General features: G+C 37.9%; 1 protein-coding gene across 1 annotated transcript in view; it reads right to left on the bottom strand.

Annotated features, from left to right (window-relative positions):
* The window catches only part of GLS (glutaminase), a 101,739-nt gene that overhangs the window by 53,202 nt on the left and 33,267 nt on the right, over positions 1–15,270 (bottom strand). The window contains exons 3-5 of the mRNA XM_010569046.1: positions 7,192–7,288; positions 6,586–6,707; positions 283–412 (exon numbers count right to left, since the gene is read on the bottom strand). Coding sequence (XP_010567348.1) covers positions 283–412; positions 6,586–6,707; positions 7,192–7,288 — 349 coding nt within the window. The remainder of the gene's footprint in view (positions 1–282; positions 413–6,585; positions 6,708–7,191; positions 7,289–15,270) is intronic.

Here is a 15,270-nt window from a genome sequence, read left to right as displayed (position 1 = left end):
AATTATATAGCAGTTTTATAGTTTACGTAAAATAAAGAAAGAACAACACTATTTTCTCATTCTAACCTCAACACTGTAAAAGATTGTTAGAGTTAAGAAGCTGTATTTCTAACACAGTTTGCAAGCTGCAGGCATAACTGAACTTCCAAAACTATTTTATTAAGTTACCAGTTTAACATTTGCTAAAAACATTAAGAAAAATCTGTCTACTTAACAAAGAACGTATTTGGTTAATATCCAGAAATCTACAGAAGTTTGAGGTTGAATTTACAAACAGGTTACCTTTCCTCCAGATTGTTTTTTAGCACTTTCATATAGCTCATCAATATGTGAAGTAAACGACATAAAATCTGGAATGACAAACTTCCTCCTGAAAGCTTGAGTAAGCAACACAATATTACTTTGTACGCACCTGCAAAAAGTTTAAAAAGTTTATTAGTCTTTTGACAAAGTACTGTCAAAAAGCCTACTTAAGTAGCAATTACATGCTATTTAAATAAGGACCGTCAGTCCCTTGAAGTTATACGCCTACCAGAACAGGTCTTTATTAGAAAGACTTTCCAATTTTCCGCTTCGTCAGTTCTATTTTTTAAAAATTATTTACATTGTTTCATTGCATTCCTTTTCATGCCTTTTTACTTAGAGCTCCTCTTCAAAATTTCAACTGTGAGACTGTACTGCAAGGTACTATCAATTTGCCTTCAAGCAGCATCTAAGCTTGCAAGAGGGATCTAAGCCACCCATTTCTTAGGATCAAGACACATGAAGGTCATCTATAACCCAGCCCTTGTCCAAAGAAGTGTTAATTTCAGAGTTAGATTGGACTTCTGAGGTTCAGGGTTGGTTTCTCTCACTTTCAACTGGTTTCACGTGAATGCTGTCAACAGACAAAACTGGAATGAGTTTCCACTCTAATAAGAACAAAACCCTGTGGAAGTACTGGATAACATCTTCTAAACTAAGCAAAAGTTAACACTGAGCAGTACTGCAAGTCTCTTGCTTCAAACTACCACCACTTAAGGAATCTTTGCTGACTTTTAACCCAGAACACAGTTACATTATCATCCACACCCTCTGAACATCAGCCCATCTGGTACATCTAAAAAACTGATGAGGTAAAAAGGAAGGTACTTATCTAGGAGAAACAGAAGGGAAGGATCAAAACACAAGCTGAGACATGTTGCTGGGGGGGGGGGGCAGGAGCAGGGGTGGGAATTGGGAGGCATTATCACATCAGTTGAAATATGACCTGATAAAGGGTATTAACAGCCCTATCCCAGGGCAAGGAAGAGAAAGAGAGGTTTAACACCAAACAAACAGTTTCATTAACACGCTCATACTATGCTTTCTGGCAATGTTGACAAAAGCAGAAACATACTGGTAATACAGACAAATGGAAAGTTAAAAACATCTAGGCCCTTACTACAAAAAAGAACATATCCTTCCAACAAACGTTTACTCAGAGAAGTAAAAAAATAATTTCTAGGGAAATATTTTCTCTTGGAATAGATAATTACAATAATTCTATTATTAAAAGTCATTATCAGCACAAAATGAAGATGCATGAAGATGAAGACCAGTGGACAGAATTATCTTCCCTTTGAATCCCATTCTATTTTTTTTTAAACCTTCAGTTTCAACTCTTTTCTACTTAGACGACTTTATCTCAAATTCAAATGACAGCCGTTTCAAATGCTGGTAAGCACTACTCTCCGAGAGTGAAAGAGAAACAGGAGAGAAGTTTCCATTGTACACATTGGCATCTTAAGAATTGCTCTGTCTGCAGTACACTTCTTTATTAGTCTATGTTAAAATTGCAATTGAGTTGGTTTTGTTGCAATTTGTCATGCTTATCCACTCCTTTTTTACATATCTTGCAAAAAATCCTGTTCGTTTTTGTCCCCAGCAGCCTCCAATTACAGTTACCTACTCCAGGTGCACCAACCCCTTTTCAAAAGTAATTAATAACAGTTACAGCAGCTATGTGTGCAGAAGGAGTAACAACATAACATGCACTAGGTTTAAACTTCAGATGCACTTCTACATTGTCTGTACCACCTGCACAGCATTAAGCACTCTTGTAAGAAAAAAAAATAAATTCAGTTTACCCAAACCTATTAAAACGACTCAAAACACAACGTGTGGAAAACAACAAGAAGGAAATATGCACTGAAATACAGTCCTCTAATACCACATTATGTTTCTGAAACGGGAAGGGCATTTATACACTTACTGATTTACATCGAGTCTAGGATGCTGACTTCAATAATTCAATCACTTTAAGCTAGAGATTGAAACTCACTGCAGAAGTAGCTATGCTGGTTAAGGACATTACCTATTTCTGCAAGAAGTTGTTGTTCCCAGACTTCTGCCAAGGTCAGTGTGTGGGTATTTATCCTGGTACTCCTTAACCCAGGCAAATCATATGAATTCACAGACCAAATTAAATACAGGGGTTCAGTTAATCTAGATGGGTACTTGGAACAATTACTGCATAGACAAAATAACAGGGGTCTTGGTAAGCTCCAATTAACAAGGCAGTAATATTTTCAGTCAACAGAGGACACTAGCCTTCACAGCCTCTAATATTCTGCAACTGACATCTCCCCACTGGAGTTTCTAACCGCTTTATGTTCCAGGTAACCCTTTGGAGACAAACGGTCTCAGGCTCAGGAAACTGGAGCAGTAGGAAAAGATCACAGGGAGGAATTTAAGTAAATCAATATATTGATAAATAAAAATCTTTCTACAGTCAAATTTTACAAACAACTTTGTCCTTATCTCCCTAGAATTGTTCAAGATGGGTACACTAAAAACTTCCCACCTCAGATTCTTCCTTTTCTCCAAACTTTATAATCTCACCCTAAAAAATTCTGTCTTGCCAAATCCCAGTCCAAGCATTTCTTCCCCCATTTGAAAACATATCTTTTCAAACTATAAAACTTCCCTGATGCATTTGGATTCGGAAGATTAGGATGCAAGTCTTATGATCTATAATAACTTTCAGTGACTTGTGTAACCTGAAGGTATACAAATATATTTATATATATATTATATATATATAAGTTTGGCAGTTTTTTTGGATACTGCATCTTTGGTCTCTAGCATAAAGTTAGGATCACTTTGTTTCCTTTATCACACAACTTGGTACATTTACCCATTCTTTTTCAAATTTTGGCTCGGACTGCTGATTATTGCTTCCCTACACAAAGTAGATACCTGCTAAAAACACAGTTTGAACTCCCACCAATCTGAAGAACTGTTCGACTATCTATATAGCTGAATGGACATCTTTTTTCCTGTTTAAAAAGCTACAGTATAAGCATTACAGAAAGGAATGTGAAACATCATTTCCAAATAGCAAGACTAGGTCTGTAGAAGTCTTCAATATATTTAGACATTTTAGAAAAAAAAGTGACATTAGTTTGACAAATGAGGTAATAATATTATAACATAGCAGAAGTCCTCTACATCTTCTCTCAAAAGCTTTCTAATTGCTCAAATAGGATGAACACATTTATTAATACCTGGGTTAAGTATATCTAAAATGAAAGTCTTCCTCAGGATTTGCTACCTAGAATGAGAGAGCAGCACAGCCATTCGGCAGCAAATAGATAACCCTGTTTGATATCCAGCAACAGATTGTCAGGTTTATGCTTAGAACATGACATACCCAGATTGCTACTTCCTACCTGCAGATCAGAGAAGATTTAGCTAGCAAGATCACAGTTCTGGGTCAGTAAAGTGGGACAGACACCACCCTGTGACAAAGGCTAAGTCTACAAAGCCAAGTAAGTTATTCTGAAAAAGAACTGGGTTTAAACCTCAGAGTTATAACTGTTACTCAGTAGCTATTATCTCATTCAAGTGTGCCATTTTCAAAATAACTCAATTCTGATTGCCTCATGCCTTTCCTTCCCTCCCCACCACCCCGCAACCCTCTTGGCCAAAATACTGTTAGTTAAGAGACAGGGCTTTTTGCAAGCCTTCTATTCTTCTGTTAGGAACAAGCTGTGAGTTAAAGGAAAAACTAAGAGGGGTACAAGGATTTCTCACAAAGATTATTAGAAATTTTTTTTACAAACTAGCTACAATGTCATAGAAACAGATCTAAAAAAATAGGATATGTCAAAATGTGCACAATTCATGAGGAAGATTAGCATGTGCAATCTTCCATATTTGTTAAGTTGCCTAAGTTTCATCTAACAATAGTTAAATAGTACTACTACTACTTTATTAAGTAGTATCATAGCTAGGGTACCAAAAAAAAAAAAAAAAAAAAAAAAGGAAAAGAAGTCACATAGCAAGCTAACTAGCATGCTTCACTGCTTTCAGTCAGCAAGCTGTTCTCAGCAAGGTATTGTTCATGCTACAAAGACCACGTGTATGTTATACAGACGCAACATGAACAGCTAATTCAAGAAATTTGTCAAGTGCTCTCTCTGAAATGTGTACCAGTGAAGCCTTCAATCCAAGAAACTCTGGAGATGAAAGATTAAAACCCCAAGTTGTTCTGCCTGTAACAGAGATTTTTTCCAAATTTTTAAGTGGAGAGCACTGTAAAGCCAAAAATCTTCAAAACAAAGCTTTAGTCAAATTGGAGCCTAATGGTTAGAACCTCTAAAAAGGTGTTGAACCTTCTGTTACAGAGACGGACAGTACAGATGCATGAGCTAACGTATTTTACAGGTAATTTCTACTGGACTCGATTGATTTAGTCAAGCTTATGCTAGCACTGCTCCACGTCACTTATCCTTGATGCCTTCTTTGATCTAGCAGCTTTGGATTCAAATTCAACGGGAGAATTACACCACTGACTTCTATGATTAGGGAATTGAAGCTTCAAAGTCCTGAGGTAAGTACAGCTGAGTAGATACACTGTTATATTTCAAACCTTAAACACTTGGAAAAGAAGAAAAAAATACAAGAACCTTGTACGAGTCTGTACACAGCAAATGCAGTGTACCTAGGAGAAACAGATAACTGAAGTCTGGGGGTTTTTAATTTATAAAAAAATTCACACCTGCTCCTGTGAAGGAAAAATCTGCTATGTGAAAAAAGATTCACCTCTCCACCTTCTATATAGTCTTTATGTTCAAAACTCTTCCTACACAAGAAGCAACTGTGTAACCTTTCTACGAATTATCATAGTAACAACCACTCCCCTAACACAGAGGATCAAATCCTAGAGATGTGAGGTAGAACACAGGCTAGTCTTGCTAATTAGCAATCACTTGTCCTTTTTTAATATAGAGCCCTTGCCTAAAAACATAATTCATAGGTTACTATTACAAACAAGCTTTCTAGTATAAACGTAATGCATAACAGCAAAAGTATTTCCTTTCCAATCCAATCATACACCCAGGAAGGTTTCTGACTGTAACAATTTAGAGTTTTTACTGTGCTGACAAATAAACAATGAGGACCTGTTCTTGAACTTAAATACACGAATAAAGTTAGTCCATGTTGTACCTTTAAGAAGTATCCCACATTTGATTAAGGAGTTGACTGGTTTGTTATTTTGTCACACACGCAGACATTCATTTTTTCTCAATGGACTTCCAAAAATGTTTATATATATTTAAAAAAATATAACATATATACTTTATATTTACATAAACCAGGTAAATATGTAGTATAAGCATATACTGTATATTTTATATACTTATATGTAAACGCACCTTTTTTTTTTCACACATACACATAGATTTTAAATTGTAACTGAGAGAAAATAACACTAAACAGCATTAGTTCACAAATTCAAAAAATGTTACAGAACAACAAAAATGTACCAATTTTGACAAAAGTATACTCTTCATGAAAGAGGCAAGTTTTAGATATTATGTCATTTACACAGTAAATGGAATAAAAATATAGACTCAAAAACAGTCTACAAATTTCATTTCAAGATTTAAGAGCCTCTAAACTTTCAATCTTTTGGCACACAAGAACTGTAAGCAGGGGAGCAAAGGAGTGTGCTTGGAATGAACTGAAGACAACCTGAACAGTGCTAATATTGTTCAGCTAACTGACCACAGACTTTTCTTAAAAAAAGCTTCATTAAAATATGGCACATAAGTCTTTCCCAAAACAGACCAAAGCAGTGTCTACAGTCCTAACTGCTCTCATCAATACATATCTTGAAATTTAACTTCACTCTATTTTTCATATACTCACTTTTAGAATTAACTACATACATACTCTGAACATACAGAGAAGCAGCACCCTGAACTTCAGATTAAAAACTGATGATGCAGCAAGAGAGTTTTATGTACTCCTACTAAATATTCCATGCTGCATCAATTAATTTATTTGGCATCTGACCAAGAGTTGCAGTATGGGGTCAGATACACATGCAAACAACATTGATACATTAAACCCTTGTGGAGATCATACAATCTGTCTGCTGCCTGAAACCACAGAACAAACTCATATGAAAACAGCATCAGTAGGAGTGTGTGTTTGACTCCCTTTCTAATTACACAATGATTTAGATACCTTATGTCTCTCCTAAGACAGTAGTCAGTAAGACACAGACAACATTCATTCAGAATTATACAGTTACATTATTGACAGAAAGTTTACTTTTTAAAAAGGTCTTTGTCCAGCATAACACCATCTGAAGTTGTTTGAAGTGTCAGTCTTAACATATCCATGCACTCTTTCAATCGCGGATCAGATGTACGTAATCCTGTAGATTTGAGTGCCTATTACAATAAAACAGTAATTATTAAAATGAGAAGATATGCTATTACAATCAAGTTGTCTACTGCTCAGTCTTATTTATCAGGGTAAGAGACATCTGCCGCTGTGTTATCAACACAAGAGACATTTTTACATCTTATTGATCCTTTTGCCATTTTGGCTGCGTCTTATGCCAAAGGATTAATGTAATTTGAAATCCACAATGGTCCAACTACATTTTATGCAAGTGCAAATACTACCCAGCCCTGCAATAGACACAGATGCTTTCAAGCATACTCTTTTGCACAGCAAGGAAGTGAGTAACAACACTAGCACACTCATTCTCTTAATTACAGAAACCTTGCTGGGGAAAAAAAAAAAGTTACATTCCTTGCTGCAGCAAACCATGTATAATACAAATTCTTTGCTTCGTATTCTTGCATTTAGGAAGTTAAAAAACTTTGTAGCAGTTAGCTTTCATACAGCACTCTGGAACAGTAAACTTACAGTTATGAATTTATGAACTGGTATTTTTTCTTGTCCTTCTGCAATAGTATAGAAAAGTAGATCTTCTAAGCTAGGAAGGAGACCTTGCTTCATTTTACTAAAAAAAAAAAAACAAAAAAACCCACATGCATAGATTAGTTTAGTGCATATTTTTATTTATACACATTTTTGCATTATTCACAAGGAAACGCATTTTTCACTACCAATATAACTGCTACCACTAATTTCAAAGAACACTTTTATCATTGAACACGAAGCTTAATTCAGCTTTAAGTAGGGGAAAAACTTGGTAATATTAAAAGTAGCATACATATACTTTACAAGAGCAAACATTCTTACCTGCAACATAGTCATGTTTTTACTAACATACATTTATTGTTAAGATTATATTTAGAATTGTTTTTCCCCTTTTCTTGATGTTACAGAGTATAGACATGTTACTTGCACAGAGGATAAAGTATTTATAAGACTCAGAGACCCTACGTGCCTCATTTCCACAGGCAAGAGAAAGAGATGATGAATGTGTATTATTTTCTTCAAAATAGTCCTGGTTTTAGGAACTCCTAAGAGGAGTCCTAAAAGCCCTTGTCCTTCTAGAAGCTTATGTAAGCCACATCAGTTACAGTGAAAGCAAGCAAAGCCATCTGCAGCATAATACAGTAACCTGAACCAGCTCAGGCACCAGAAGCAGCAACTCTCATCATGCGTACTTAAAAAAGTTAACATGCAGTGTAGATACATTTTTAATGGTCACTGTGTTTATCAGTGTAAATACACTGGCTCTCCAAGTATTCCATGTGTTAACTACTTGACTCCGAGATACACCTTCTGTACGGCTGCATTTTTTTGTAACTTATCTCCATTTTAAGTAAAATGTGAAGGAAAACTACCACATTAAGCATCAAGATTCCTTCCAAGAGAGAAAGCCGCAATACTGACAGCCTTCCATCAAAGCCTTTGGAAGTTCTCTATAGGTTTAACCTCAAGAGTTTCGCCTTTCCTTGATATTCCAAGCACCCTGCAGCAGGCAGGAGCACAAGTCTGTACTCAGTTCTTCACATTTCCCCTCTAAGTACGGCATCATAGCAGTGTACACCTCCAAACTGCTACAGGCAGTGACAGCAAAGGGCTTCGGATCAATTCTTTTAGTCCCCTGAAGTTTGTTTCTAGACAAAGCCAGCTTAGAGAACACCAATGTTCTGATGTTTGACAAGCAAAAATACATAAAATCAAAACAAAACAGTTCTCTAGTAAACGTAGACATAAACTAACTAAAATGCAGTGTATGCAGTCTTCCATTATTTTAGCCATCAATTTTAAAGCTCAATCTTATAATCTAATAACATTGGCAATACTTTGTTACTATACTTTAACATATAAAACTTATTGCCCAAAACTAGAACGCTCAGTGGCAATTATCTATTTTTATACACATATTCCTGTGTGTACAAAAAGCAAGTCTAAATTCTAGTCATGAAAGTTTTCACAAGATTAGTAATTCTTTGAATATCAGTACTCAGGTTATAACTACGAAAATAAAATACTACAACTAAGCACAGACCCTAGGTAGGCCAATGCAGTCTTACAGACTGACATTTAATTCTCCTTCCTCTCCCAATACTAGCTTACTCTAGCTCAACAGGTCAGATTTATGATTATTTTTAATAAAAATCTGATCATATCCAAATACCCTTTTAAATTTAAGACAACCTCTAGATTGCACTCGCCTCCCTCCTTTCCTCATAACTAGCAATGAAAACCAGTAGTAAAAATCTCACCTCTCATTTTCCAATTTATTTAAAACACTGTACTTACATACTAAGAACAGAAGACAGCTTTGTAAGCCAACAGAACTTTCCTTGTCTTTCAGCCTGGATTTTTTTTTTTTTTTTTTTTTTTAAGTGATGCTGACTGACTAATGCACAGACAGGCTGGCAATTCAACCAAGACAAACGCCTGCAACTACCTCAAGCAAATTACTGAACGCCCTTTTTGCTAAAGAAAATTCAAGTCTTCCACGCAGCACATTGCACTTTCAATCTTTTGAGAACAGTATGTCCAGTCAAGCCAACAGAACCAAAATTACTAACATACCAATTAAAGCTTCATCCTGCATCTGCATCCTAACTCTGCAGCTACGTACTTTTTTAAAGCTATGCTGAATTACATAGTCTACACCCCTACATTTTCCACATATTACACACAGCATTTAACTAAGCTCCCCAAAGCGTTAAGATTTCATGTTTTAAGGAATGTCTCTGCTACAAGACTTGTTACTGGATTGAAGGTCTGACAGAGGAAACTTCCATATTTCACTTTGACAAAACAAGCCAGCAAACACATTGAGATATTTTAACCAATAACCTATTTAATTACAAGTTTCTGAGCTATTACTCAGAATTTTACAGCTGTTCCAGATGTGGAATTTGTATCTGGAAGGGTGCAGAAAAAAAACTTCAGACATTTGACCAAGATTTTTATCTGTCTCTTTGTAAGATTTTAATCTATTACAAAGATATGCACCTTTCACAGCATAAATTCTCTCTTGACATAGTTTCCATATCTTTCACATCTGGTGCTGTTCAATATTGGGTCAGTCAGCCTAATTTAACAATGGATCTGCACTGACTGCCAAAGCAAAGAGGATGGCATTCAATATATTTACAGAAAATTGCTCTTTGTCAAATAACTCATCTTTGGATAAAGTTTATCAGCTAAATAGAAGTGGAAAGGCTTGCTCTGCAGTTTATCAGGTCAGTGATGTCAGTAACTAATGTTTGCTTAACCTAAAAGCTATGTTTTGGCACCGTGAGCACACTTAGCAAGATAGTGCTGTTCAGCACACATTGTAGAGAGCTGTTTTTCAGGTCAGGGAACTTGCAATTTCCACAGTTGAATTAAAGTGGAAATTCCAGTTTATTCTATTTCATGAATAATAATTTTTGATACTTATTTCCCTTCTCTAAAAAAGAAAAAATAAACAAGCACCAGACTATTACACAACTAGACTCCTTCAGTGGTACTCTAACCTGTGGACTAGAATACTGGTGGATGCTCCACACTGCTGTTTATTTAAAGAAAAAAAGAATGCAGGAATCCAAGCATAAGGACTTTGCAGTTCATATCAATTATTCCTTCCTTCAGCATCAGTATGATGCTTATACCAGATTCCACGGAGGGTTTCATTTTAACGAAAGCTGAATTATAATTTCTACAATATAAAAGAGGTTACATTTCAACTACAGTGAAACGTTCCTACTTTGTGCTTCAAGATGCAACTGGCAAAACACAGAACATGACTTCTAGAACAACAAAAGCTATAAAGCTATGACACTGCTAACAGTAGTTTCAGGCTCATTATTAATCCTAAGACACCAGTCATAAAAATATGAGGTCACAACAACTGTCACAAACAACGGTCCCTCAGGGGTCCATATTTGGACCAGTACTATTTAATATCTTCATCAATGAAATAGGCAGTGGGATTGAGCGCACCCTCAGCAAGTTTGCAGATGACACCAAGCTGAGTGGTGCAGCTGTCACGCCTGAGGGCTGGGATGCCATCCAGAGGGACCTGGACAAGCTCGAGAAGCAGGCCCATGTGACAAGACCAAAGGCAGGGTCCTGCACCTGGGTTGGGGCAACCCCCGGTATCAATACAGGCTGGGGGATGAAAGGATTGAGAGCAGCCCTGCCAAGAAGGACTTGGGAGCACTGGTAGATGAAAAGCTGGACATGAGCTGGCAATGTGCGCTTGCAGCCCAGAAAGCCAACCGTATCCTGGGCTGCATCAAAAGAAGCGTGACCAGCAGGTCAAGGGAGATGATTCTCCCCCTCTGCTCTGCTCTGGTGAGACCCCACCTGGAGTACTGTGTTCAGCTCTGGGACATGGATCTGTTGGAGCGGGTCCAGAGGAGGGCCACAAAAGTGATCAGAGGGACAGAACACCTCTCCTATGAAGAAAGGCTGAGGGAGTTGGGGCTGTTGAGCCTGGAGAAGAGAAGGCTCTGGGCAGAGCTTACTGTGGCCTTTCAGTGCTTAAAAGGGGCTTATGAGAAAGATGGGGACAAACAGGGTCTGTTGTGATAGGACAAGGGGTAATGGTTTTAAACTAAAAGAGGGTAGATTTAGACTACATATAAGGAATAAATTTTTTTACAATGATATAAAATGTAAAGGTGGTAAAGCACTGGAACAGGTTGCCCAGAGAGATGGGAGATGCCCCATCCCTGGAAGCATTCAAGGTCAGGTTGGACGGGGCTCTGAGCAACCTGATCTAGTTGAAGATGTCCCTGCTGACTGCAGGGGGGTTAGACTAGATGACCTTTAAAGGTCCCTTCCAACCCATGTTATTCTATGAGCCTATGAAAGCTGCAAAGGCTGCAACCCACAGTTGGTAGCCACTCTAAAACAGGCATCTTGAAGAAGTTGTCACCCTACTACAGATAACTGATCTCCAACGGAGACATAAACACCTGTCAAGTCATTAAGTAACTACTTTCTGTCCACTTGCATAGTTAAGACACTGATCCCATTAACAGTGGTGGGTAACCATTCACCTGAGAACTTACCAAGATTCAGACAAAACTACGTATTTATAAACTTAGATCAAAGATGAACACGGTTTAGTAGATGTGAAAGGGTTTATGGTAAAAACAAGAACTGTTGCTTCAAAACCTTGGCCTCTAAGGAAGTTATGAAAGGTCTAATGAAAGCACACTTCTAACAGTTTCTTGCATCTGCGAGTATTATATCCACACTCCAACAGGAGTACCAGTGAGATGAACCACTGCCTGGTTACTACACAGTTATTCCTCTGGATTCTGGCCTGGGTGCAAAAGCAAGATTAATTTTAAAAGGTATCCCCAGAATTCATCCCTGTCCTTAAAAAGGAGCACTACCACTTCCTTGTCATTTTAAGAAAAAAAAAAAAACAACAACAAAAACACACCCCACACTTAATAAAACACTTCCATTAACCATTTTGCTATATTCCATATACTAGTACCCATCACTATTGCAATTTAGCTATACTTTAAAAATTAGGGTTGCTCACGTTTTGCTCCTCCCTCCCACCTTACCCAAGGCCACTGTAATTTAGAAATAGCTTATTCTAAGATAAACTACTTTTGATCCTACTACTGTCCAGCATAAGATGTAAGAACAATGCACACTTACACTGAAAGTAAAAGTAAACACTATTAAATATTACACAAGTTTATCATTTAGGACTGTACTAGGTTATTGTGTTTTAATTATTTAAGCATGAACTTAGGTATGATTGCATTTTAATCCACAGCCTTCATTAATCAAAACTGCCAGTCTGTGACCACTCTCAGTTTAAGCTCAAATATTTTTCCTTTCCAAAATATATTAACTTTCAGGTGGATACACAGAGTGAAGGCTGGATAGAAGGGATAAGGAGGTGGTGGAAGATGTTTAGGAAAAAATGCACAAGGGGATCTGGTTATGCAATGGGATACTAGTTATTTCATCAGCCACAGACCTCATAATTCATTCCCTCTACGAGGAATTAAACTGTTCTAAATTTCTGTACAGTCTTTGCAGAAAACATTTCAGGTTTTCACTTGCAACTCCTACTGTCTGTACACGAGCACTGTTAGGCAAGCAAACAAGCAAGAAAAATCTTAGTGCTGTCTTTTGACATTGTAGGTTATGTCAGTATCCTAGAACCATTACCTTACAACCAAATAGAAAAAAATAATCCCCTGAAACAAACAAAAAAAGGAAAGCATAAAAAGGACTACTGTCTTCCCAGTTGGGTCCACAAGCCATCTGCCAAACACAACTCAAATGTTACATACTGCTGGATGGCAAAGTGCTGGAATTGGCAGAACACACAGACTGCACTGACTTAGCCCAGTTGTCAATTCAGTTGAGAGACCTGTCTTTTGAAGAACTTCACTCTTCTTCTGAATCCTGCGCTCTGTCTTAATATAGCAATGATTTCCACATGTACTGTACCATTTACAAACGCTTAAGGAAGATTTTCATAATTCTGCATTAAGAAAATTAAGAATGAAAGTATCCAGCAGCCTGGGTAATGTGCCACCAGGAATTCCTGCACACCCTGAACTGAAAAGAAACTGTTTCCAGTTTTTTCCTTGTTCATAACTATATGCTATATGTTTTATTTAATTGTTCCTTGTTCATTTTGCAGTAAGGCTCAAAGAACAAGCATCTGACTTTCAAATACATCCTCTTGTCAAAAGCAAAAATGATTAAAAGTGTATAACTGGTTTGTGACTACATAGTTTTACCAGACATACTAGAAATTATAGGATTTCCCTAATTGATGCTAGCTGTAGGAAGCTGTTATAAAAGCTCAGTTGAAGAAAATGTTACCTCTTTAATAAATCACCTTTTCAACATCCTCAAAAACCCCTCACAGTTGGCATACTGGTTTTTCCTAAGTCTTTAATGGTACCATCTGTATTTCTCATAGAAAATGGAAGCACAACCTTTATAAACCACACCTCCTTGAGCCACAGCTGAATAATTTTTTTGTTCCAGAACATTAGGTAAAGAGCTAATTCAAAGAGAAGACTTCATGTATGTCAAATAATAGCACAACTATAATAATAATAATACACACATGGTTGTGTATTATATTGTATATGGTTATATAGCCTGACATGCACGCATTTTTTAAGGAGTTTGACAGGAGAAATTATAAGTGATGCCTTTAAAGAAGACTACATCCGATTGAAACTAAAGGCTTGAACCAAGCTGAGCAGCTAAGACATTTGGTGGGAAAAAGGGAAGAACAACAAGATAGCTTCTTTCCACACCTGCCATGTTGAAGGAGCATAAGTTCATTGTAAAGATAAAAAAAAAAACACAAACCAAACCCAAAACAAAAACCACAACTCCAAAGCAGAACTATTAACGAGCTAAGGGCTGAAGCCTTCCTGACTGGCCTTGTGGAATCTTTTCCAGACATCCTCTTAGCATTAAGCTAACAGAGACTTTGCCCAGTGTTGAAAAAAGGTACTCCTTTCTCAGCCTTATTTCCTCTGTCTTCTGCTTTTTTCATCTAGGTAATAAGCATAGCAAAGCCTGGGAAAGTGGCTTGGGTTTAGATTTTAATTATGCTGGCCCATAAGCAGCGCAAAGACAACACATGGGCTGCCTACAGGAAAGCCAAGGGGCATGCTCAAGCACACACAAAGGAGATGGGTCTTCATGGGGCTTGCAGTTAAGCTGTCAAACTTCTTGTAAAAGGTTACCAGAGACACTAAGTGTACCCAGGTCCAAATAAGCAATGGGCAAACTGTTAGATGGGGGGGGGGAGGGGAGTGGTGTGTGTGTGGATATACGAACAACACTTTTTCAAGACCTCCATAGTGCTGAGGACTAACAGAGCAGAGTGCCAAGGAGAACCATCAATTCATTTGCCTCATCATTATACTCTATTCCCATTATCCATTACTGGGCCTTACCAAGGATGTGAACTGGAGCTGACACACCTGTCCCCGACCACTTTTTTTAAGCATATTTCAGGTTCTAAGTGAAGGAACATTAACTTCATGAACATACAGAGTCTTGGCATTCTATTAGCTGCATGAACCTTTGTCACTTAGGGACACATCAGGACCTCCTGGCACAGGGACACGTTTTTCAGCACCTACAAACATTTGTACACACCACTAACGGGTGGTAATACCTATCCCTAACTGCACTAGGTGTAGACATGGAGAACACGAGTGCTGCAAAACTTCCAACGCATAACGACACACCACGTATATTGCCCTTAATAATTAATGTAAGATGACACAGCTTTTACTTATCTTGGAAAATATTTTACCAAGTCGCAGCGCTAGAGAAGACACACTAATGCACGCTGTCCCCTCCGGGCCAAAGCGCAGGCACCCCGCGCACACACGCGCAGCCTTCTTCGGGACGGACCCCACGCCAAGCGGAAGCTCCAGGCGCGGGGCGGGGGGGGACGGGGGACGACGACAGGACCCCAAGCAGCGGCGAGGGCAGCCCCCAGAGCCACACACGCTCCCCGCGCCACGCGTCTGCGCCTCCTTCCCCCGCCGAGCCCGCCCTTCG

Source organism: Haliaeetus leucocephalus, unplaced genomic scaffold (assembly GCF_000737465.1).
Source record: "Haliaeetus leucocephalus isolate CR32 unplaced genomic scaffold, Haliaeetus_leucocephalus-4.0 Scaffold1, whole genome shotgun sequence".
Lineage (NCBI taxonomy): Eukaryota > Metazoa > Chordata > Aves > Accipitriformes > Accipitridae > Haliaeetus > Haliaeetus leucocephalus.
The sequence above is the reverse complement of the archived record's forward strand: the minus strand, read 5'-3'. Positions and strand labels throughout refer to the sequence as shown.